General features: G+C 35.0%; 1 protein-coding gene across 1 annotated transcript in view; it reads left to right on the top strand.

Annotated features, from left to right (window-relative positions):
* Window positions 1–24893, top strand: part of kis (chromodomain helicase DNA binding protein kismet) — a 945984-nt gene that overhangs the window by 486526 nt on the left and 434565 nt on the right. Inside the window, exon 29 of the mRNA XM_090408660.1 lies at window positions 5582–5671. Within this exon, the coding sequence (XP_090264786.1) occupies window positions 5582–5671 (90 nt within the window). The remainder of the gene's footprint in view (window positions 1–5581; window positions 5672–24893) is intronic.

Genomic DNA, 24893 nt, shown 5'->3' with positions numbered 1-24893 from the left:
CCGCCTCAATAATAGAACGCTGCTGTCTGCTTATCGAAGCCATTTTTACTAACCCTGGAATCACCGCATCCCCTGGCTCCTATTGTCAAGGACAGTCTGATAACACTGTGCATGGTCTCACATTTTTTTACGAAGATAGCACCACAGAGCAGACAGAAGCTTGAAAATTTGTTCCTTCTAATCCTAAGAGATGCCACTATAAGCTCGCTCAATTCAGATGCTTTCACAAACTAAATTAATCAGTATTACACATTGAAATTTCAAATCGAGTTAATCGTAGCAAGGTCTCCATTTTTTCTGCGCTCGAGTTAACTTGACCATAGCAGTTAAAGGGTTTTAAAAAAAAACCTGCTTCAGAAACACAAACCTTTTTTGTTTCTGTCTGCACAGGAGACATATTTAAAACCCAATGAGGATCCAACCATCAGGAATATCACTCTTGTACACAAGAACAGAACTAGAGATTTCCCTGACATGGCAGAGTAACTATTCTCATGGGCAGTAATACTCTATTCCATGAGGTTCATCTTAATGCTGTTCTGGAAGCAGTAGCGATTTGCCTGCCTGTGGGATATCTAATCACAGTATGTTCATTATATTTACCACCAGATTCGGAACTTGATAATCTCATGCAACTGTCTGAATCCATGCTTCTAAAGGGTGACTTTAATGGATATAAAACTGTGTGATGTTGTGCCAACATGAATATATGAATGCTCGACACACATGATCTCTCTCCCTTATTAATAAAGAAGCAAATACCATCTTCCACATCCCTACCCACTGTTATATGGCAGTCAATCTTACAGTATGCTCCCCTGCCATATTTCTACTCCTCACATGAGATGTTAAGGAAAACATATATCGAAGCAATCATTTTCTTTTTTATCAATACCATGTCTTCACATGAACCATATCCTCTTACACAGAGACCCCATGTGGAAAATACATCAGACTGACTGGAATACTTTTTCCCATGTTGTAAAATTTAATACTGAAGCTATCAGCCAAATACCCATTAAAAAAGCAGTGCAGCATGTAACAAATTATATTGTCCATGTTTCAACCACAGCAATTCCAAAAACATCATCCTGATTACCACTCTATCCTAAGCCAAAAAAAAAAAAACGATAAGATAGAGCATGGAGTATATTTCATAGATATCCTACCACAACAAACTTGATCACATTTAAATGCCATTAAGTTTGTTGTGGTAGGGTATCTATGTTGTTTGACAAAAGCAAATTTAAATTTGCTTGTCTCAAAGCACATCACATGAGACGCATGGATCCAATTTACGTAATCATTTAATCAAATAACCTTTGTAAAATCTGTCTGGGATAAAATCCTGAAGATGAAAGGCAGATGCAGAACACACCTTTGAATATAATGGATGTATCCCAAAGCTATTGTAGGCACTTTAGGCTAAAACCTAGCCAGAATATCAGCAACAGCGTCATATACTCCTGGATTTTTACTATTGTAAGAGCAGCAAGAGAAACAGCAGTTAAGCTCCTGTTCTAAGAGCATAGAACCATATAATGAGCCATTTGTTAAAGATGAACTCTAAGGAGCTCTTTTACTATTTCACATAAGCATAGTCAGCCTTGATGATGTCCATCATCTATGGATTTCCTTCTATCACTGTGCAACAGAATATTTACAGGGGAAGAGTTTCTGGACTCTTGGCATAAGTCAATTCTTTTTGCTATCCTAAAGCCAATCCGAGACCAGCATTTATCATGCCATTGATCTGACTAGCTGTTTTAGTAAGGTGTTGAAAAATAAATAGTAACTGCAAGGCTTCTCTGGTACTTAGAAAGCAACGAACTTTCTTTCCAACACACACATGGTTTTCATAAACCTGGACCATTTGGTCTGATTAGAAACATCTATAAGAGATGCTTTTGTGAAAAAGAACGTGGTTTCGGTGTTCTGTTCAATGACATGGAGAAAGCCTATGACAAAGCATGGAGATGTAGCATATTAAAAGATATTAAAGGACCTGTTTAAACAATCTTGGTGAAGGGATACCTTCCTGTTTTTATTAAGAACTTTCCCTCCAGCCGTGTGTTAGAAGTCTGGGTGGGTAGCACATTTTCTCAACCATATCATCAAGAAGAGGGGAGATCCTCAAAGCACTGTCTTAAGTGTGATCCTCTTCACTATTAAAGTGAACTCAGTTACTGAACAGCTTCCTCCCATAGTAAGCAATTATCTTAAGTCAGTTTCAAAATTTACTGTCACTCTTACAATATGCTGGTCATTGAAAGACAACTTCAAGGATTCAATTGTTTCTCTTCATGGGATCTTTGTTCATGTTTTTTTGCTGGGGGGGGGAGTGTCTGTGTACGCCACTGCTGGAAATGCACGATCTCCCCTGATCCTGATTTAAGAATGCGACAAGCTAGTATTCCACATAGTTCCAGAGGCCAAGTTTCTGGGACTCATCTTCAATAGAAAGCTCACTTTCTTTACACACACACACACACATGTGCATTCTTCATCTTCAGTATAAGTGCAAAAAATATTGAACATCTTCCACACACTATTCTCTACTAAATGGGATGCTGATCGATGTTCCTTGCTCTACATTTATCGTGCAGTTGTATGTTCAAAGCTTGATTATGGGTCCCAGGTTTACAGTTCTTTAAGGGAGAGAATGCTTCAGTGGTCAGACCAATCCATTGTCCAAGTATCTGATTGGCTACCAGTGCTTTTCACACTTCACCTGTTCATTGCTATTTATGTTGAATCAAACAAAACCCCCTCTATCACTTACATGAAAACATATGTCTTTTAATTATGCCCTAAAAATAAAGTCCCTCCCAGATCATTCTACATGCACTGGTATCTTTACACTACTTGGGAGGTCCTATATCACACATGCTAGTCTGCTATCCATCCTTTTGGTATGCACATTAAAGAGGCTATGGAAGCTGTTAGCATGATTGCTGACAACATTACCTGTATCAAACAAAACAGCATTCCTCCATGGTAGGCTTGCACCCCCATCATGTATCCTCTCACTTTTTCAACTACAGAAGTCTCATACATCCTTATCTGTCTACCTTCAGTTATTCAGTGCACATGGAACAGCCCACTATGATTTTTTGCCCATCTATACTAATGGTTCAAAACAGAAATCTCTGTTGGCTGTACTGCTGTGTACTCTAACATAAAATCTCTAACTAGATCCCATCCTACTTCACTAACTATACAGCAGAATTATATGCCATTTCTCATACTTGTGCATATCAAGCAAATGCCTACCAGAAGTGTATAATTTATACTGATGCTAAGTTTTTTACAGGCTATCTCCTCTCCTGTGTATAATTTACGTCCAGGACTTTAAGTGCTTCAACTCTTGTACAAAATATCCTATCCTATGCTATCCTTCTCATCCGTCCTAGGACAGGTTAAGTCCCCTCCTAATGAGGGGTTAATGGCACATTAATGCAGCTGGTTAGCTACTCCTCTGCTGCATCCCCTAAGGGATGCAGCAGAGGAGTAGCTAACCAGCTCAATTAATACCCTTGGTGTGAATGACTATCCTCTTCTGTCATTTACTTAATGTGAGAGTCATGGAAAATCAGCTGCCTCAATCATCTTTTAAATTCGGTGCTCGCAAATGGGTTCAGATCTATACAGCAGAAGACCGTTTATATGCATTTTTGCCAACAGATGTGGTATTCATCCTGACTAAGCTCTCTGACTAGACTAACATTAACCCCAGTGTCACTAGAAACCAGTTCTTGGAGTTCATATTTGACAAGAAACTTGTCTTCTCCTCTCATGAGGTAATTGTTAGGTAAGTGCCATGAAGCAACCACCACTCTTTCACATCTTTTCTTCCACCTTTTGGATTGATGGCAGATGTTCTTTGATAACTTGATTATGGGTCCCAAGGCTATCCTTCTGCTAAGGTGAATACCCTGTGATGCCTAGACCTATTCGTCATCAAACTATCAGAATTGCAACTGGAGCATTTCAAACTGCACCTATTCTTATTTAGTCTGTGTTGAATCACCTTTGTTGTTTCAACATCAAGTTCTGTTTCTGTTATAAATATTCATTGTTATATTTGTTTCTGCATCAAAATTAAAATTCTTGCAAGACCTCATGTGGTCAACTATTTTTCACCTATGATGGAAGAATCTGTCGACAGCCTGGTATAAATCATTGATAAAGCAAGTAATTTTCCTTCAGTGACCTTGAAGCAACACAACAGACCATTCTTACTGGAAAAACTGAAATTATCAGTGTTTCTATCATAAGCATGAGACGAGAATCACACCTTGCCTCTTTCACAGATTTACTGCTCTGTCAGGAAAGGATCCAGAAATTCCTAACAGGTTTCATTCCATCTCTTTTACTAGCTGTCCTTGCAAGATCTTAGATAAAATAGTTAATGCCTTCTTCTATGATTTCTTAAAAACTTTGTCCTTTTTCTCAGGACATAATATAATCTAGTCTTTGCTTACACCTGAATAAAGGATCAAACAAGAACATAATTTTAAAAAATTTTGAAAACATTTAGTTTTCTAGGCAACTATTTGTAGGTGAAAAACTTTGTGGTATATATAATTTGCAGTACATAATCACATAAATTATGCATATATCATTATCACATAGGGTGTCAGATTTTGGAAACCAAATATGGGACGTGCATCACCCATGTCCCGTATTTCGTTTTCCAAATACAGGACAATTTTGGTGAATTGGATTTACAAAATAAAAAATAAATCTGGTATTTGGTTTTACAAAATAATATTATTACTTTTGGAACTGGACCTCGAAATGCTCAGTTTGTGTTTCTAAGTGTTAATGTGTTGTGTAATATCAGATTGTCCCCCCCCCCCCCCAATGTGCAATATTAAACGTTCATCTACAGATTTTGCATTCAACTTCGTTGTTATGTTTTCCTTTTGCAATAAAATTCTGTTCTTTCGAATAATCATTGTTAAAAACGCACTTTGGTTTCGGCATTGCTAAGGGCTTAAGGAAAGAAACAAAATTTAATTTACCTTTATATAATTAGTAAAGAAAATTAGCTTACCTTTAATTATATATTTGATGTATTAACCAAATATTGCACATTCGAAAAAGGCGAGATGTTATTTTTTAATAATTATTGAAATAACATCCACATACCGTACTGATACCATACCACACAATGTCCAAATAAGAACTGTTTGAAAATAAGCAAATGCAATATATCTACAGAATTATAAATAAAATGCTTATGCTAAATAAAAAGCGACTAGTGAAAGGGATTGTTACTGCCGTAAACTGTAATTTTAACTTTCCATTAAAATATGGGACATTAGGCTGTCCCTACAAGTACAATACAGGACAGCAAAACTCAATGTAAAATACAGGAATGTCTGGCAAGCCTGTTATCACATAATAATCATATATAGTGCATAAAATAATCATTTCATGCATAAAATAATTATGATGTTTTAGAATTACTCTTATATTTTGTTAAAGTTAATGATAAAAACATTTTTGAAATGAAAAAGGGAAAGCTGATCATGTATGTGTATTTCCTTTTGTTTGCATGTTTGACTTACTTTAGAGTACTTCTAAGAGTTCGACTTCTATACTACTTGAAACATGAAGTTATAGGTGAATTACATGAGCAAGTTGCAGCAGGATTTCCAGTAAGGTGAGTCAATTTGGTGCTTTGCTTTAATAATGTACTCATATATTCCTGGAAGAGAATAGCAACACAATTCATTGGCAGTAACACACTTCAATAATTTTTGAGCCATACTATGTTCTTGAATATGATTAAAATATTCAGTAGTTTGGTTGAGTATTTAATAGATCCCCTCTCCAGTCAGAAGACCGAGTTCAAATCCTATCATGAGTGTGATTCTTTTTAACATGTCAGCTGGTAGATGAATTTTATAGTGCTGTGTTGAAACCCCTACTTGCTGAGCTTCTGAGGTTTCAGTGGCCAAAATTCTGGTTCATTATGAAAGTCACGTAATATAAAGATAAAACTTTATTAGTTTTCACTTCTTTGAGTTAGATATGTATCTTTTTTTTTTGTACACTTCTTTGGGAAAGTTTAAACAAACTTTTATTGCATCATAGCTGGAATAGAATAAATAGTTGAAAAAATGTAACAGTAGATGCATGATGGAATATGCACTAACAGGAATTATCAATTTGAGGAACATAATGTGAATTATATCTAATGTGTGCATGTGTAAGATACTTGATCAATGGTGACCAGACTTCATGATGTCTTTGTACTTGCTGCATTGAGGTTAGTGTAACATTACTGAAGCTTCCTTGAAATTCTGACAAACCAGTTGTGGTCCACTGCATTTATGTTTTTTGCCATAGTTTTCATGATCTCTATTGATATTATAGTAGGCTAATCCAGATTCGTGTTTTCTCTTCCTTTCCACATCTTTAACATGTTGTTCTGACATACAAACATTTCATCAAGTAGTCCTCTTAATTATAAAATATTCTGCATGAACAGCGGATTTTAATTACAACCCTTATTTTTTAACTGGTTGATGAAGTGTTTTAGGAGGATGTGAACAACTTCAGATTTTGCATAGTGGAGGGAAAACTACTTTTTAATGTCATTGGTCAAAGTATTTTAGAAATTTTGTTTCTTACATGTTGGAATGTTATTATTATTATTATTATTATTTTATATATATATAAAATATATATATATATAGGGATTCCAAAGGCTCGTTGGTGGAGGGCACTCTACTGTACTTCACAAAATACATCTCACCCCTCTCCTCTACTTAATCCTACTACGATACTACAGCCATCCATCATCACTGACAACGGTACTTTTTTTCTCTGTATATTGCATGTGTTCTGAAGGCTGATTTATCTGTACACAGGATGAATATATAAAAATATATGGAAAATTTGCTGCAACTTTTACTCTTTGTTATTTGCATTGTCTGAAGAGGGTTTTGCAAGATTGCATTAATTGTATTTCTTGTATTTTTGTATTTCTGTCTTAATGTTTTGATTATTGCTATTTTTTGGGCAGGGTGAAGATGAGACAGATGCTAAAGATCACCAGATCTTTCCCATGCCAAAGATACTGTAGAGTTATCTTCTGAGTTGTAGACTTTATGTACACAAAATAACTGAGTTAGGTGTCCTCAGTATCTAACAGCAGTGTCCAGAAATAGATAATCATGACAATAATACAGGAAACATTTATACCATTAATAACTTCCGATCAACAATTTTCCTCCAAATTAATCAGTTATCTGTTAAGATTCCAATATTATTAGATCTTATATTTCTATCATTTGAGGAGCTTTTTACTGTATCAATCCATCTGCATCTTGGTCTTTCTCTGTGTCTTTTTCCTGCCAACATGGCAAGGAATATTTGTTTTGCTTACCTTTCCTCTTCCATTCTGTTTAAGTGACCATACTACCTGAGATTAGCTCTACTAACATATTCCTGAATGCCAACAATGGCAGGTTCTTTCCTAATATTCTCATTTTTAATGTGATACTGCCTTTGATGCTAAATGTTCACTCCACTCATCTTTCTCAGAACTCTCATAACAAAGGTCCCCGGTCTTTGATGAAGTGTTTTATTTCTAACCCACCTCGCAGATCCATAAGTTAAAATTAGTTTGAACACTGACTTCTATACAGCTGACTTAGTACCATACCAGCTTTGCTATTTCTGTAGTCTATTTCCATATTTAATTTACCATCTTTACAAAAAATTGTGCCTAAATAGCTGAAATGTTTTACTTGTTCTATAGGTTCACAATTCAGGATACAGTTGATGTTTTCATTGTTTCTGCCCATTTTCATTGTCTTTGTTTTGGTGAGTTTCATACCAAATTTATTACAACAGTTATTCAATTTAGTCAGGGAATCTTGCGCTTTTGTGCTGGATTTATTCAGAAGTATTACATCTGTATAAAGTAAAGAGCTAAGATTAACATCACCAATTTTGATATCAGATTTAATATCACTTTCCTTCATAATGTGATTCATATAGACCTTGTCACGCACATGATTTTACCTTAAACCATCTTCCTGTACCTCCTTCAAGTGTAACTGCTGATTGATTTACAGCTTAAACAGACTATGTAATTGCTTGATATAATGTCCCATTTACACATATAATGTCCCATTTACACATATAACTGTTTTCTTCATAATATGATTCATATAGATCAGTAATGGCGAACCTTTTTACCCAGGTGTGTCAAACATCTTTTTTGTTTAAATATTGACGTTGTTGATATGCCATTTGCATACATGCATTATAAATTTAACTACATAATCATAGATGGTGACTTATACATATCATATTAGGCTATTTATTTAATAGGACATTGATATAAAATCTATAAATTCATATTATACAATTAATTTAATAAAGTGAAATTACAAACTTACATTTCATTTAATGACGTTTCTGTTGCTGAGTACTGGTAGAAAGTTGCTTTATAGAAGGGCTATAGTGTGTACATTTTAATGCTACACAGGCAGTGCTCAAATCATTGCCCAGTCTATTTCTCCCTTTCGATTTGATATTATTTAAGGCAGAAAATAGATTTTGACAAGAGTATATAGAAGAGAAAATTGTTAGAAGAGCTTTAGCAAAGCTTTTAAGAGCATGAAAGTTTTTGGGAATGCTATTCCACACACTTAGAATTTCACAGTCTGAATTTTTACACGCGGTATCATGCAGACGTTCCTGCTCAAGTTCTTCTAATTCATTTCTAAGAGCAATAAACTTTCTTTTCCAGATCGGATTACACTGGAAGTTGGCTAGTTGCATTTCTAGAGCTTTTAAATCCAACCACTCAAAGCCATCTAATTTAAGATCCATGAATTCTGTTTCATCAGGTTACTTTATGAATTGGATTGTTTGTTCCAACATTCAAAACTGCTCAGTTACTGACTTTAGAACTTCGAAAGATTGGTTGATATGTTGTTCACGATTTTTGGGGCTGGTTTCGCGAAAAAAAATTTTCATTCTTGGGAAATACTTAAAATTGTTACTTTCTAAATCATGTTGAAATATTTTGAGTTTATTCTCAAAGCTCTTGATCGTGCCAAACATAACATCGACAGATTTTCTGAAACCTTGCACTTTTATATTAAGTTCATTCAGGTACAATGAAAAATGTGAAAAACATCAGCTCACTGAGCCAAGCAGAGTCGTTCAACTGAGAAAATTCGTGCTCCATACCCTTCGTATATAAATATAATTTCATTTCATTTAAACATTCAACAAACCGTTCAAGTACTTGGCAACGACTCAACCATCAAATATTATTGTACATTAATAGACCATTGTACACTGATTCCACTTCGCTTAAAAGTGAATTAAATTCTCATTTGTTTAAAGCTCTGGCAGCAATAAAATTAGTTACCTTTGTCACAATTCTCATCACATCGTCCAAATCCTTTAAGCCTGATTTCACACACAGTGTCTTCTGATGTATAATACAATGGAAATAAACTAGGGGATGACCAACATATTCTGTAAATTGTTTGATAAAACCGACATTACGGCCAACCATATTAGGCGCGCCATCAGTTGTAATCGAAAATATTTTTGATAAATCTATCTGTTTCTCACAGAACACTTTAACAACACAGTCGCATATGTCTTTACCTGTCGTGTTTTGAGGTAAATTTTCTAACTTTATCAATTCCTCGTGCATAGAATCACTGTGAACATACCTTGCAATAATAGCCAATTGAGCTGATGACGTAATATCTGTAGTTTCGTCAAGATAAATGGAATAACAATGGCATGAGTTCAAGTCTTGTTGTATTTGATTTTCTATTCTAGCATTCATTGATATAACTCTGTCTTTAATAGTATTCCTACTTAATGGTAACTCTTTCATTCGCTTTACAATAGCTTCCTTATTATGAAAGTCCTCAAATAAAAATGGTGCACACTTTACGAAAGCTTCTTTAATATAATCACTATCACTAAGTGGTTCCCCCCATTTTCAACAATAGTATGTGAAATACTGTAACTTGCGGCTACTAAATTTGAAGATCCTGAAACAAATTTAATTAAAGTTCCTGATTGTGATTCTGCCAGTTTTAGATGTTGCAATATGTATTCTTTGCGTTCTTCAAAAGTTTTTTCTAGGAGCTATTTGTGCTTAGTTTCAAAATGTCTTCTTATATTCTAGGTTCTACTCACAGATAGCTCACCACACAATTTACAGAGAACTTTATCGCCTCTATCAATAACACCATATTGTTCGGTCCAGGCATCTTGGAAATTTCTTCCACTTCCTTTCTATTGATAATTTTAGTTTTTTATTAGTGCTAGCTGCCATTGTAAAAGGGTTCACAAATTAAAAAAGAGCACAATTATATATACAGCGGTAATTAAGCAGTATTAATTAATAAGAACTAACAATTACTGGAAATGAATTATATACGAGCAACTCAAATTACTTAAGTGGCAGACCATGCAAGACTACCACTACTTCTTTAAGCAGGGTTGCCAGATTTATTACCGCTATGTTTGTAGCAACCTTGTTAAGTTTTACTCTCTATCATACTACTAAATAGCAGCTATTTAGTAGGTTTTGTTGCGACGTCATCGTAAGTTGTTACTATTTGCATTATTTAACAAAATTTACTCAGTTTATTGCAACTATAAAAATGTTTTCATTATTTACTCAGATAAATTCAATATTTAATGCTGTGAATTATATTTTCTGTTAAAGTGTTTTTAAATATGTTTAGAACTTGTATTACTCAGTCGAGAGACTTGGAATCCATGCATGAACAAATTTCACATAGAAGTCAAATGAAAAGTTTAAGTTTATAATATATAAAGCACATGTTTATAAGTTTGTATCTTATAATATTGATAATAATTTTTATAAGTTTTTATAATATCATATGACTATGCAGAAATTATAATGATTAAGAAAGAAAACATAAACTTAAAATGCTCATTGTTTATAGGCTAGTTACAAAATAAAATAGAAACAGGCTAAATATAAAATATAATTCTTTCATTGAACCGAAATCTACCTTCACCTTAACTGATAGCGATCTTACACGATTTATCACAGTTTTTTCATCAGAATACCAATGTCTTTCAACATCCAAGGGTTGTCAGTGCTGACACGAGTGTCATAGGTTTGCCATCACTGATATAGATAATGAATAACAGTGGAGATAATGTGCATCCTTGTCACACACCTGAATTTACCTCACCATCTTCCTGCCTGCTGATTGATTTACAGCTTAAACAGAGACTATGTATTGCTTGATATAATGTCCCATTTACACCATATAACTATAGTATTTTGAAGAGCTTTCCTCTTATCACCTTGTCACATGCCTTTTCCAGATTAACAAAATTTAAATACAAATCCTTGTAATATTCTCAAGATTTCTCAACTATTTGTCTTAAAGTGAAAATCTGATCCTGACAACATCTATTTGGCCTGAATCCAGCTTGTTCTTCACCAAGCTTCCCTTCCACAAATTTTTTTAGCTCTTTCTTTCTCAAGTATACTTACATAAATCTTACCAGAAACACTCAGTAGAGAAATACCTCTATAATTCTTCCATTCAGTTTAATCTCCCTTTTTATAGACGGGTACTGTGAGAGATCTGTTGCAATCATTTGGAATTCCTGGCCAGGTCTTCTGAATTGAATCTAGTCACTGTAAAACTTTTATACCTCCATATTTGAGTATTTCTGGCCAAACTTCATCTTCCAGTTTCTTTCAACATGTCAGGTTTTTGATGAATTTTTTTTTCTATCATCATGCTGACAATGCTTGTTCGTTTAACAATCTTTCCAAATATTTACTCCAGACATGTAGAAAATCTTCATCTTCAGTTTTCATGTTACCTTTATCATCTCTGATTTCTTTTACAGTACTTTTTCTTCCATTTCTAAGCTTTTTCAATAGCTTAAGAATATTTTGCCATCTTCCTGATATTTTTTTTTCTGTGTTCTTTCCAAAGTCTTCCCATGACTTTTGTTTTGTTAGTTTTACACAGTGCTTCACTTTTTTATATTTTTCTCTGTTTTCTTTCTATAAGATCACAAGCAGATTTATTTGCCAGGAACTTTCAATGTGCTTTCTTCTTTTCCTCACTGCCTCTTTAAATTCCTAAGCCCTACATGGAGTTCTGATTTTTCAATCCTTACAGACAATCTCACCACATGTCCCTGTGACTGAATCAGTCAATGTTTTCTTTAGGATTTGCCACTGAATCTCTGAGGTTTGGCTTTTGTTTTCAAACTTTTTTTTTTTTTCAATGATATTTATTTTTATTTCAATGATATTCAGTCTACAGTTCACCTGAAAACTTGCTGAATCTCTATTCATTTTAAAACTTTCTTACATACTCCTCTTTTCAGTAGGAAATTCGATTTTAAATAGTGATCACTGATTTATGTCCTGAACCAGTGGGAAAACATCGCTATCAACTATAACATAGTCAGTGGGACTTCTCTTGTTCCTTGCATCTTCTCTCCATGTGAATTTTTGCACATTTTTATGTATAAACAAGGTGATAGTAATATCAAATCTGTGTTCTGAACAGAAATCCAGCAGACATTAACCATTATTATTAGCTTTGAGCTTTTCTCCAAATTTTTTCAAAACATTTCTATGTCTGGTAATCATTTCCTACTCTATTGTTTGCATCTCCTACAAGAACCAACTTTTCCTTTTTCATTGAGCCAGCTGCCTTCTCTGATGGCTAAAAAATTCCTCCATTTCTTCCTTGGTAGAGTCTTCTTTGGGACTATAAGCACAAATAAGTCTCATTGTTCAGTTCTCCATTCTGATATTTTCCCACATCACTCTATTTTATTGCATGCTATTCAGAAAGATTATCCTCATATTTAATGTTTAATACTATGGTTACTCCCCTCTTTTCCCTGATTGTTATTGCCTGAATATAACATTTTGTATTTGTCACTTAGTAAGATCTAACCTGTTTTTGTCTTAGAAATACAATTTTATTAATACAGACCAGTATTTTACAATAAAAACATTTATTCAAACCTACCAGTTTTGCCAGCAAACTGTCTGGCTTTTTCAAGGCATTACAGAGATATGAAAGTTAGTAAATGCAAATTAAAAGGAACATAAAAAACGTTGTAAACCAAACTAGTATCTATGGTTACACGTTTCGCGTGACAGAGATGACTTATTGTTCTTATTCATTATCATGCATGCGTGTTTGTTGTAGACTTTTAATGTGATTACTGGCTAGCTGTAGTTCAGATTGATTGAGAGAGAGGATCAAGTTTTTCCACGAACTGTTTAGAATTACACCCTGATTTCTGTTGAGGTTTCCGCCGGTTATTAGTACTATTGTGGCTTCCTTAAATACACGATGCCTGTAGTCGTCATCGAGAAATGGCATGGAGCTGTTTTGCCAATCTATCGTGTGGTTAGACGTGCAGAAATGATGTGCTAAGCCGGAAGAGATGCTTCTGTTGTGGTTTACATCACCAACATGTTCTTTTTTGTCTAATTTCTAAACTTCGTGAAGTTTGTCCAATGTAAGCAAGACCACAGGAGCAGGGAATGTAATATACTCCTGGATATTTGTAGAACGGAACTTTATCTTTTGGAGATCCTAAAACTTGTCTGATGTTGGTGGTTGGTTTGAAGACCACTCTGATGTTGTGGGCTCTTAGTATTCATGCTCTTTGATAAGAAATTGACTTCATGAAAGGTATCACTACAGTAGAAATGTGCTGACAGTGGGATTCTTCTTGTCTGGGGTTGTCATTGTATAGATATTTTTTGATGATGTTTTGAGGATATCCATTTTGTGACAATGTGTTGGCTATTAGTGAGAGTTCATTCTGTGTATCCTCCTCTTCTGATATAAACTTTTTGGCTCTATGTTTCAACATGTGGATAATACTCAGTTTGTGTGACTTGTGATGGTTTGAAGTATAGTGAAGATATCTTCCAGTATCTGTGGGCTTTCTGTAAATGGATAATTTGACACTGTTAGGTTGTTTTTTTTATCAAGATATCTAAAAAATGCAGTTGGTTGTTGTTTTCTACTTCCAGAGTGAATTTTATCTTGCTATGCATTGAGTTGATTTTATCCACAAACGATTTAAGGTTGTCTAAGCTGTCTTGCCATATGATGAATATATCATCCACATATCTCCATCATGCAGATGGTCTCTGAGAGATTGCAGAGAGAATTTCTTTTTCAAGTTTTTCCATGAAAAGGTCTGCACAAGATGGTGATAGTGGGCTTCCCATTGCTAGGCCTTCTAATTGTTGGTATATGGTGTTGTTAACCTTAAAGAAATTAGATTGAAGGCAGTGTGTAAACATCTGTGTGATGTCTAGAGGAAAGAGGTCTTGGATCTCTTCTACTGGAACATTCGTGAAAAGGGATACAACATCTAGGCTGGCTAGCATGTCAGTTGGTGCAATCTTAATGGCTTGGAGTTTATTTACAAAATGTTGACTATTCTTGATATAGGATTCTGTTGATCTTATTTTATTATTTAATAAGTTTGCAAGATGCTTTGCCAAAAGGTAGGTTGGTGATGATCTTCCGTCAACTATTGGACGGAGAGGTATATCCTGTTTATGTATTTTAGGTGCCCCATATAGTCTTGGAGTGATAGGATGTGAGGATTTAAGTGTTCTCTTCACTTCTTCTGGCCAAATGTTACAATTTCTGATTAGTTGGTTTGTTTCATTATGATTTTTTATTGTGGGGGTCTCTGTCTAGGATTTTATAAGTTGAGGTGTCTGATAGTAATACGTTTAACTTATCATAATAATCTTTAGAGTTGAGGATAACTGTAGAATTTCCTTTATCAGCTTTTGTAATAATGATATCTTTATTTTTCTTCAAGTTGAGAATCGCCTTTCTATCTTTATTGTAAAATACTGGTCTGTATTAATAAAATTGTATTTCTATTATAAAATGACCAAAAATGTATAATTAAAATAGTTTAATGAAACACAAAGTTTGGTGCATGGAAAGAGAAAAATGCAGAAAGGCCGAACTTTTGAACCACTTAACGTTCCTTAAACGTTGCAGGGAATTCTCCATCATTCCTAAGTTCCTTATAGTCAGATGTCATATCGACTCTGTATCAGCTAAAAAAATTTATCTACGCACTTCATTGGCGCTTGTTAGAGAAAGGATCCAACACACCAGATACGAACTTAATAAAAGTGATATTAATTGCCGCAAGTTCTTTGATGAAATTTCCAACAACATAGAATACACCATATGGAATAAATTAGATCAAATGATACAACGCAGTTATGAAAAAACTTTCAAACTTTATAAGGACAAACAAATTAGGAAATTCAATGAACTTTACAAGAAAAAATATCGGACACAAAACAACCTCCCGGATGACAAAGTGATTTTCAATATGTCAAATCATAGCCTCACAAAAAATGAATCTGACATTCTCAAAAAAGGTTTTAATTTCGCGATTACACCCAAACACATTCCTAAAATGGATTTTATGTGTGGAATTGAAAAAGGCCTATATCCACTACCAAAAAACGTTGCCGACACTATTAGATTCAAAAGTACAATAATCCTAGCCAAAGCCAAACAACCTATTCTCAACACATCTCCTTATGATAGAAAGGCATTTCTCAACTTGAAGAAAAATAAAGATATCATTATTACAAAAGCTGATAAAGGAAATTCTACAGTTATCCTCAACTCTAAAGATTATTATGATAAGTTAAACGTATTACTATCAGACACCTCAACTTATAAAATCCTAGACAGAGACCCCACAATAAAAAATCATAATGAAACAAACCAACTAATCAGAAATTGTAACAATTGGCCAGAAGAAGTGAAGAGAACACTTAAATCCTCACATCCTATCACGTGATCCAAGGCTATATGGGGCACCTAAAATACATAAACAGGATATACTCTCTGTCCAATAGTTGATGGAAGATCATCACCAACCTACCTTTTGGCAAAGCATCTTGCAAACTTATTAAATAATAAAATAAGATCAACAGAATCCTATATCAAGAATAGTCAACATTTTGTAAATAAACTCCAAGCCATTAAGATTGCACCAACTGACATGCTAGCCAGCCTAGATGTTGTATCCCTTTTCACGAATGTTCCAGTAGAAGAGATCCAAGACCTCTTTCCTCTAGACATCACACAGATGTTTACACACTGCCTTCAATCTAATTTCTTTAAGGTTAACAACACCATATACCAACAATTAGAAGGCCTAGCAATGGGAAGCCCACTATCACCATCTTGTGCAGACCTTTTCATGGAAAAACTTGAAAAAGAAATTCTCTCTGCAATCTCTCAGAGACCATCTGCATGATGGAGATATGTGGATGATATATTCATCATATGGCAAGACAGCTTAGACAACCTTAAATCGTTTGTGGATAAAATCAACTCAATGCATAGCAAGATAAAATTCACTCTGGAAGTAGAAAACAACAACCAACTGCATTTTTTAGATATCTTGATAAAAAAAACAACCTAACAGTGTCAAATTATCCATTTACAGAAAGCCCACAGATACTGGAAGATATCTTCACTATACTTCAAACCATCACAAGTCACACAAACTGAGTATTATCCACATGTTGAAACATAGAGCCAAAAAGTTTATATCAGAAGAGGAGGATACACAGAATGAACTCTCACTAATAGCCAACACATTGTCACAAAATGGATATCCTCAAAACATCATCAAAAAATATCTATACAATGACAACCCCAGACAAGAAGAATCCCACTGTCAGCACATTTCTACTGTAGTGATACCTTTCATGAAGTCAATTTCTTATCAAAGAGCATGAATACTAAGAGCCCACAACATCAGAGTGGTCTTCAAACCAACCACCAACATCAGACAAGTTTTAGGATCTCCAAAAGATAAAGTTCCGTTCTACAAATATCCAGGAGTATATTACATTCCCTGCTCCTGTGGTCTTGCTTACATTGGACAAACTTCACGAAGTTTAGAAATTAGACAAAAAAGAACATGTTGGTGATGTAAACCACAACAGAAGCATCTCTTCCGGCTTAGCACATCATTTCTGCACGTCTAACCACACGATAGATTGGCAAAACAGCTCCATGCCATTTCTCGATGACGACTACAGGCATCGTGTATTTAAGGAAGCCACAATAGTACTAATAACCGGCGGAAACCTCAACAGAAATCAGGGTGTAATTCTAAACAGTTCGTGGAAAAACTTGATCCTCTCTCTCAATCAATCTGAACTACAGCTAGCCAGTAATCACATTAAAAGTCTACAACAAACACGCATGCATGATAATGAATAAGAACAATAAGTCATCTCTGTCACGCGAAACGTGTAACCATAGATACTAGTTTGGTTTACAACGTTTTTTATGTTCCTTTTAATTTGCATTTACTAACTTTCATATCTCTGTAATGCCTTGAAAAAGCCAGACAGTTTGCTGGCGAAACTGGTAGGTTTGAATAAATGTTTTTATTGTAAAATACTGGTCTGTATTAATAAAATTGTATTTCTAAGACAAAAACAGGTTAGATCTTACTAAGTGACAAATACAAAATGTTATATTCAGGCAATAACAATCAGGGAAAAGAGGGGAGTAACCATAGTATTAAACATTAAATATGAGGATAATCTTTCTGAATAGCATGCAATAAAATAGAGTGATGTGGGAAAATATCAGAATGGAGAACTGAACAATGAGACTTATTTGTGCTTATAGTCCCAAAGAAGACTCTACCAAGGAAGAAATGGAGGAATTTTTTAGCCATCAGAGAAGGCAGCTGGCTCAATGAAAAAGGAAAAGTTGGTTCTTGTAGGAGATGCAAACAATAGAGTAGGAAATGATTACCAGACATAGAAATGTTTTGAAAAAATTTGGAGAAAAGCTCAAAGCTAATAATAATGGTTAATGTCTGCTGGATTTCTGTTCAGAACACAGATTTGATATTACTATCACCTTGTTTATACATAAAAATGTGCAAAAATTCACATGGAGAGAAGATGCAAGGAACAAGAGAAGTCCCACTGACTATGTTATAGTTGATAGCGATGTTTTCCCACTGGTTCAGGACATAAATCAGTGATCACTATTTAAAATCGAATTTAAATAATTTAAACTGTTTTTGTCTTCTTTGTTTCAGTCATGCCTATTATGTCAGTCTGCTACTAATCCAGTTCTTCTGCTAGTTCCATTTTTTTTTCCATTAATGCTTCTAATGTTAGTGCGGTCAAGCCTATCTTGAATTCTGTTGATGTTGAGCTGAGATTTGTTTCAGTAGCCAACTTTTTGCTGTTTGCCATGGTTCTGTTATAAAAAAAAAAAAATTCATGCTAGCTGGGGCATTGTTTAACTGGGTGATGTACCAGCCAGCATGAATTTCTGCCATGTTCTACCATAATTTTACATTCTGGCTTATGCCTTATAAGACTACAATAGTCAGTTAAATCCTAAATTGTCAGCCCATCCTATTTTGTTCGGTATCCAGGTGCCTACCTAACAGGGTGTACCATGAGAAGGTGAGAATTTAACATGAGGTCAGAAGCTCGACTCGGTTCTCTGCTTTCTTTAAAAGCTATGTGGAGGTCTCCTCCTAATTATACAGCAAATTGGATATGATGCACATACGTTTGAAACATGACAGTTCCAACTAATAGATACATTCATCCATTATCAACCTTCAGCTTCACCCATTGATCCTTTTCCAGCTTTGGTAGAATAAATGTCTTTTGTTAAACTGATATCTATCAAACTCTCCTGAAGTGCAGAGAAAGGTATGCAAAACTGGTAGAGAAGTTATAACTAATAAAGTTTTATCTTAAAATTATGTGATATTTATACCGGAATTTGTAAAGCAAAAACACCACTCTCCTTATTTTGAAGTAGCTGAAAAAGTTTTCCTTTTTTGATCTCTAAAGCACAGTTTTAAAGAATATTATAAGATTGTCACTCAGTAAAATATCTATTACATCAAAGTTGAATCATTATTTGGAGACAATTTTCCAGCCAACATGCTTCTTTCTAGTTAGTAGTCATCCTGCATAATCTGTTCTATCCAAGCAGAAAGAAAGGAAGTGTCCTTTCTTTTAGTATTACACGGTGATCAGCATTCATTTTCAAAATTATGGATTTTACAACAGTGTTATAACTAACTCTTTTTATTATCCTGACATTTCGATCTTCATATCAAGATCATTATCTGTAGCATATACAAATATACAAGACAAGCTGAGTTACATTACAAACCGTAAGCTAGAGAAATAATGATTTGATCACATGTTAAGAAGTTATAACTACTGGCATGACCTCTAGTGAAAAAATATATATATATATATATTTATAAATTACATCAAGCTAGATTTAATTTAAGATAACATGAATAAACATTTTTTCTTCTAGATAGTTTTCTTTCAGTAACAATGATGTCCTATTTTTAGTATTACAATTGCTATTTTTGATTTAGGATGCTGGATTTACTACAGTCCTGTTTATAGTTGTTCTTAGAGAGGAAGGTTCCGTGGGTCGAATATATGCCTTCCATATGTATGGGATTTTTAGACCTTCATTATTGTTCAGATTGGAGTGGTTGAAAATTATCTCACATGCTTCCTTAAATTTGCATTCACACCATGTTTTGGTGTGATGTAGACAACTAGTGCTTTTCCAGTCGGTTCTATGTAAGGTATTCAAGGCATGATCAGAAAGGCCAGCTTCACCATAATTATTATATTTAATGTGTCGTTTATGTTCTTTTTGTCTGATAGGAATTGTGCACCCTGTTTCTCCTATATATGGTATGTTACAGGTGCAATGAATATGGTATACTCCAGGGTGGGCCAGCAGGGGGAATTGGTCTTTGGATGAGTTTAGTAAGCTTTTTATTTTTGCAGGGGGTTTAAAGGTTGCTTTGAGATTGTATTTTTGTAGTACTTTGTACTAGAAAAATACATATTTATTTATATAAATATTTATGTATATACATAAATATAAAAATCTGTACTACTACTATAAGTTTTGTTGTAGTCTGGTTTGTCTTTGTTTTTTATTGAGGTCTTGTAGAGAATTTTGTTAATAGTGTTTTGGCTGTACCCATTTTTTGAGAAAGTGTTGCTGATCACTTTAAATTCGTCTTTCAGTGCCTGTTCACTGGAGCAAATTTTCAGAGCCCTGTTTTTTTAGAGTACTGATGACACCTAGTTTTTGTGTTGGGTGGTGGTAGGAGTTTGTGTATATATTGGCTGGTATGTGTCGGTTTTCTGTAAACCGTGAAGGAAAGATTGCCAGAAGGAAGATGTGTGACAAATGTATCTAGACACATTCCTTAGCCACCTAAACAGACAACACAAACGCATACAGTTCACAATTGAGATTGAAAAACAGAACACACTTCCGTTTCTAGATACACTTGTCACACATCTTCCTTCTGGTAATCTTTCCTTCACTGTTTACTGGAAACCGACACATACTGGCCAATATATACACATAAAATCCTACTGTTAAATCGTACATCCTGGCTCTGAATCCGCCATCTTGTTAGAATGTAGTTCTTATTTAAATTATATGTTTTTTTACTTAAATATAAAGAGCAAATAGGCTTCATTTCGGCGATATAAACATTATTTAAATTAAGGGGATATTAAATCCCACATTGTTTTAAAACCAAATAAGAATCTCGAAGATTGGAATTGGAGAGTTTCATGCCGAATATAGGAACTGTAAAAATATCGGCGATTACTAGCGTGAGCTAGTAATCGCCAATATTAGTCCTAGTACGTAGTACAATACCGGGCAACTCGCAGCAAAGGTGGTAAAGTTCTGATTGCTATTCTTGGTATCTTCCATAATGTAAAAACACATTTCCTAGGAAACGTATGCTGTTATTACATTATGGCAGGGAGGTCACTACCCAGACCGGTTTCAGCCTTTTTTGAGGCTTCATCAGTGAGTAACTAGACCAAATTAATATCAAAGGGTGTAGCGAAAAGAACTTATATACTCTGCTATATGAGTTGTCAAACAGGTGCACCCATTAAGTTACTTAAATATAAAGAGCCAATAGGCTTGATTTCAGCGATATAAACATTATTTAAATTAAGGAGATATTAAATCCCACATTGTTTTAAAACCGAATAAGAAACTCAAAGATTGGAATCAGAGAGTTTCATGCCGAATATAGTAAACTATAAAAATATCGGCGATTACTAGCTTGAGCTAGTAATCCCCGATATTAGTCCTAGTACGTAATACAATACCGGCAACTCGCAGCAAAGGTGGTAAAGTTCTGATCTCTATTCTTGGTATTTTCCATAATGTAAAAACACATTTCCTAGGAAATGTATGCTGTTATTACGTTATGGCAGGGAGGTCACTACCAAGACCGGTTTCAGCCTTTTTTAAGGCTTCATCAGTGAGTAGCTAGACCAAATTAATACCAAAGGGTGTAGCAAAATGTAAAAATATAAAAACACATTCCTAGGAAATGTGTTTTTACATTATGGAAAATACCAAGAAGAACTTTACCACCTTTGCTGCGAGTTGCCCGGTATTGTACTATCTACTAACACTACTTGTATCAGCTCACACCAGTAATTGCCGATATTTTTATAGTTTACTATATTCGGCATGAAACTCTCTGATTCCAATCTTTGAGTTTCTTATTGGGGTGCTTAAGGGTCAAAGCTGTATAACTGAGAGGAGACCTCCACATAGCCTTTAAAGGAATGCGGAGAACCGACCAGGGCTTCTGACCTAATGTCCAATCCTCACCTTCTCGTGGTGCACCCTGTTGGGTATCTACTTTGATACTGAACGAACGAGGATGGGCTGGCAATTTGGGATTTAGCCGACCAAATTGTATTCTTATTGGTTAAACCAAAATAAAAAATGATGGCACAACATGACAAAATTTCATGCCGGCTGGGGCGTCGCCCGGTTAAACAAGGCCCCCGTTGTTTTCGCCAGGGAACCAGGGCGAACAGCGAAAAGTCAGCTACTGGAACAAATCTGAAAACAAACCCCAACTCAACATCACCAGAGTTAAAGATCGGTACTATCAACGTAAGAAGCCTGAATGAAAAAGAAATGGAGCTAGCTGAGGAATTAGATAAGTACCAGATCGACATAATAGGGGTGACTGAAACAAAAAAGACCAAAACTGGTGAGATCTTTCTGAGCAATAAATACAAAATGTTATATTCAGGCAATAACAATCAAGGAAAAGAAGGAGTAGCCATAGTATTCAACACAAAATACGAGGCTAATCTTCTTGAATGGCAGTCAGTCTCAAGTAGAGTAATGTGGGCAAATATGAGAATGGGGAACTGGACAATGAGACTTATTTGTGCCTATGGTCCCACAGAAGGTTCTACTAAGGTAGAAGTGGGAGAATTTTTTGAGGCTTTAGAAAAAGCAACTGACACAATGAAAAAGGAAAAGTTGGTCCTTGTTGGGGATCTAAATAGTAGAGTAGGAAATGATTGTGAGACATACAAAAATATTTTGGGAAAATTTGGAGAAAAGAGCAAAGCTAATAATAATGGCAAATATCTGTTGGATTTCTGCTCAGGACATGGACTGGTTATTACTAACACCATGTTCCAACATAAAAATATGCACAAATTCACATGGAGAGAAGAGGCTAGGAATAAGAAAAGTCTCATTGACTATGTTATTGTTGATAGTGATGTTTTCTCCCTGGTGCAGGACACCAGAGTGTACAGAGGATTTGAAATTGGAAGTGATCATTATTTAGTCTTGAGCAGGATAAAATTGAATTTCATATTGAAAAGAATAACATGTAAGAAAGTTTTAAAGCGAATAAAAGTTGAGCAGCTCTCAGATTTAAACTGTAGACTAAAATACAGAAATATTGAAAAGAAAATGAAAGAGTTTGAGAACAGGAATCAAACCTTGGAGATTCAGTGGCAAACTCTGAAGGAAACATTGATTGATTCTGCCAGAGAGGCATGTGGTGAGGTTGTGTGCAAAGATAAAAAAATCAGAACTCCCTGGTGGACACAGGAAGATAAAGAGGCAGTGAAGGAAAAGAAGAAAGCATATCAAAAGTTCCTGTCAAATAAGTCAGCTTTTACTCTTACAGAATACAGAGACAAATGTAAGAAAGCTAAACAGTGTGTAAAACTAGCTAAACAAAAGTCATGGGAGGACTTTGGCAAGAATATAGAAAATAAATATCAAGAAGGTGGCAAAATATTCTGGAGGTTGTTGAAGAAGCTTAGAAATGGAGGAAAGAGTGCTGTAAAAGGAATTAGAGATGATAAAGGTGAAATGAAAACAGGAGAAAAAGATATCCTTGAAGTATGGAGTAATTACTTTGAAAAACTGCTAAATGAAACAAGCAGTGATGACAGCACAGTGATAAAAAACACTGACCAGGCATGCAGTCAGGAATACATATCCATACTTGAAGTAGAAAAAGCCATCAAAGGCTTGAAATGTGGAAAGGCAGCAGGAGTAGATGATATTCGACCAGAAATGCTGAAGTATGGTGGTATAAGAGTCTTACAGTGGCTGCACTGCATAGTTCAGAAAGCCTGGACAGAGGGACGAATTCCCGATGATTGGAGTAGAGCTCTCATAGTACCCATATATAAAAAGGGAAATAAAACTGAATGTGAGAATTACAGAGGTATTTCCCTACTGAGTGTTCCTGGCAAGATCTATGCAAGTATACTTGAGAAACGGTTGAGAAGAATTGTGGAAGAAAAGCTTGGTGAAGAACAAGCTGGATTCAGGCCAAATAGAGGCTGTCAGGATCAGATCTTCACTTTACGACAAATAGTCGAGAAAGCATGGGAATATAACAAAGATCTGTATTTAAGTTTTGTCGATTTGGAAAAGGCATATGACAAGGTGCCAAGAGAGAAGCTATTCAATACGCTGCAGTTATATGGTGTCAATGGGGCATTATATCAAGCAATACTTAGTCTTTATTTGAGTTGTGAGTCAGCAGTTAGAATTGAAGGAAGTACAGGAAGATGGTTTAATGTTAAATCTGGTGTGAGACAAGGATGTACATTATCCCCTCTGTTATTCATTATCTATATGGATCACATTATGAAGGAATGTGGTATTAAACCTGATATCAAAATTGGAGATGTTAATGTCAGCTCTTTGCTTTGTGCGGATGATGTTATACTTCTAAATAAATCCGCTACAAGTCTGCAAGATTCTCTGACTAAATTGAATAGCTGTTGTAATAGATATGGTATGAAGGTCAGCAATAAAAAGACAAAGACAATGAAAATAGGCAGAATCATTGAAAATGTCAACTGTGTTGTGAATGGAGAACCTGTGGAACAAGTAAAACATTTCAGCTACTTAGGCACAATTTTTACTGAAGATGGTAAACTAAATATAGAAATAGACAACAGAATCAGCAAAGCTGGTATCGTGGGAAGTCAATTGAATAAATTCATATGGAATAAGAAAGAAATTAGTCGGAACACTAAATCAGCTGTATACAAGACTGTGTTCAAACCAATTTTAACTTATGGATCTGAGAGCTGGGTCAGAAGTAAAACACTTGACCAAAGACTAGAAACCGCAGATATGAGAGTCCTGAGAAAGATTAGAGGCGTGAACAGATGGCATCAATGGCAATATCATATTAAAAATGAGGATATTAGGAAAGAACTTGGCATTGTCAGCATCCAGGAATGCGTTAGCAGAGCTAATCTCAGATGGTATGGTCACTTAAATAGAATGGGAGAGGAAAGATTAGCAAAACAAGTGTTCTCTGCCAGGTTGGCAGGAAAACGACCCAGCGGAAGACCAAGATATAGGTGGATTGATACGGTACAAAGTGCCTTAGACGATAGAAATATAAGATCTGATAATGTTGGAGTC

This window comes from Typopeltis vanoorti, chromosome 18 (assembly GCF_054136105.1).
Source record: "Typopeltis vanoorti isolate ZY-2024b chromosome 18, IOZ_Tvanoo_1.0, whole genome shotgun sequence".
NCBI lineage: Eukaryota > Metazoa > Arthropoda > Arachnida > Uropygi > Thelyphonidae > Typopeltis > Typopeltis vanoorti.
This window is presented reverse-complemented; position numbering and strand designations above follow the sequence as displayed.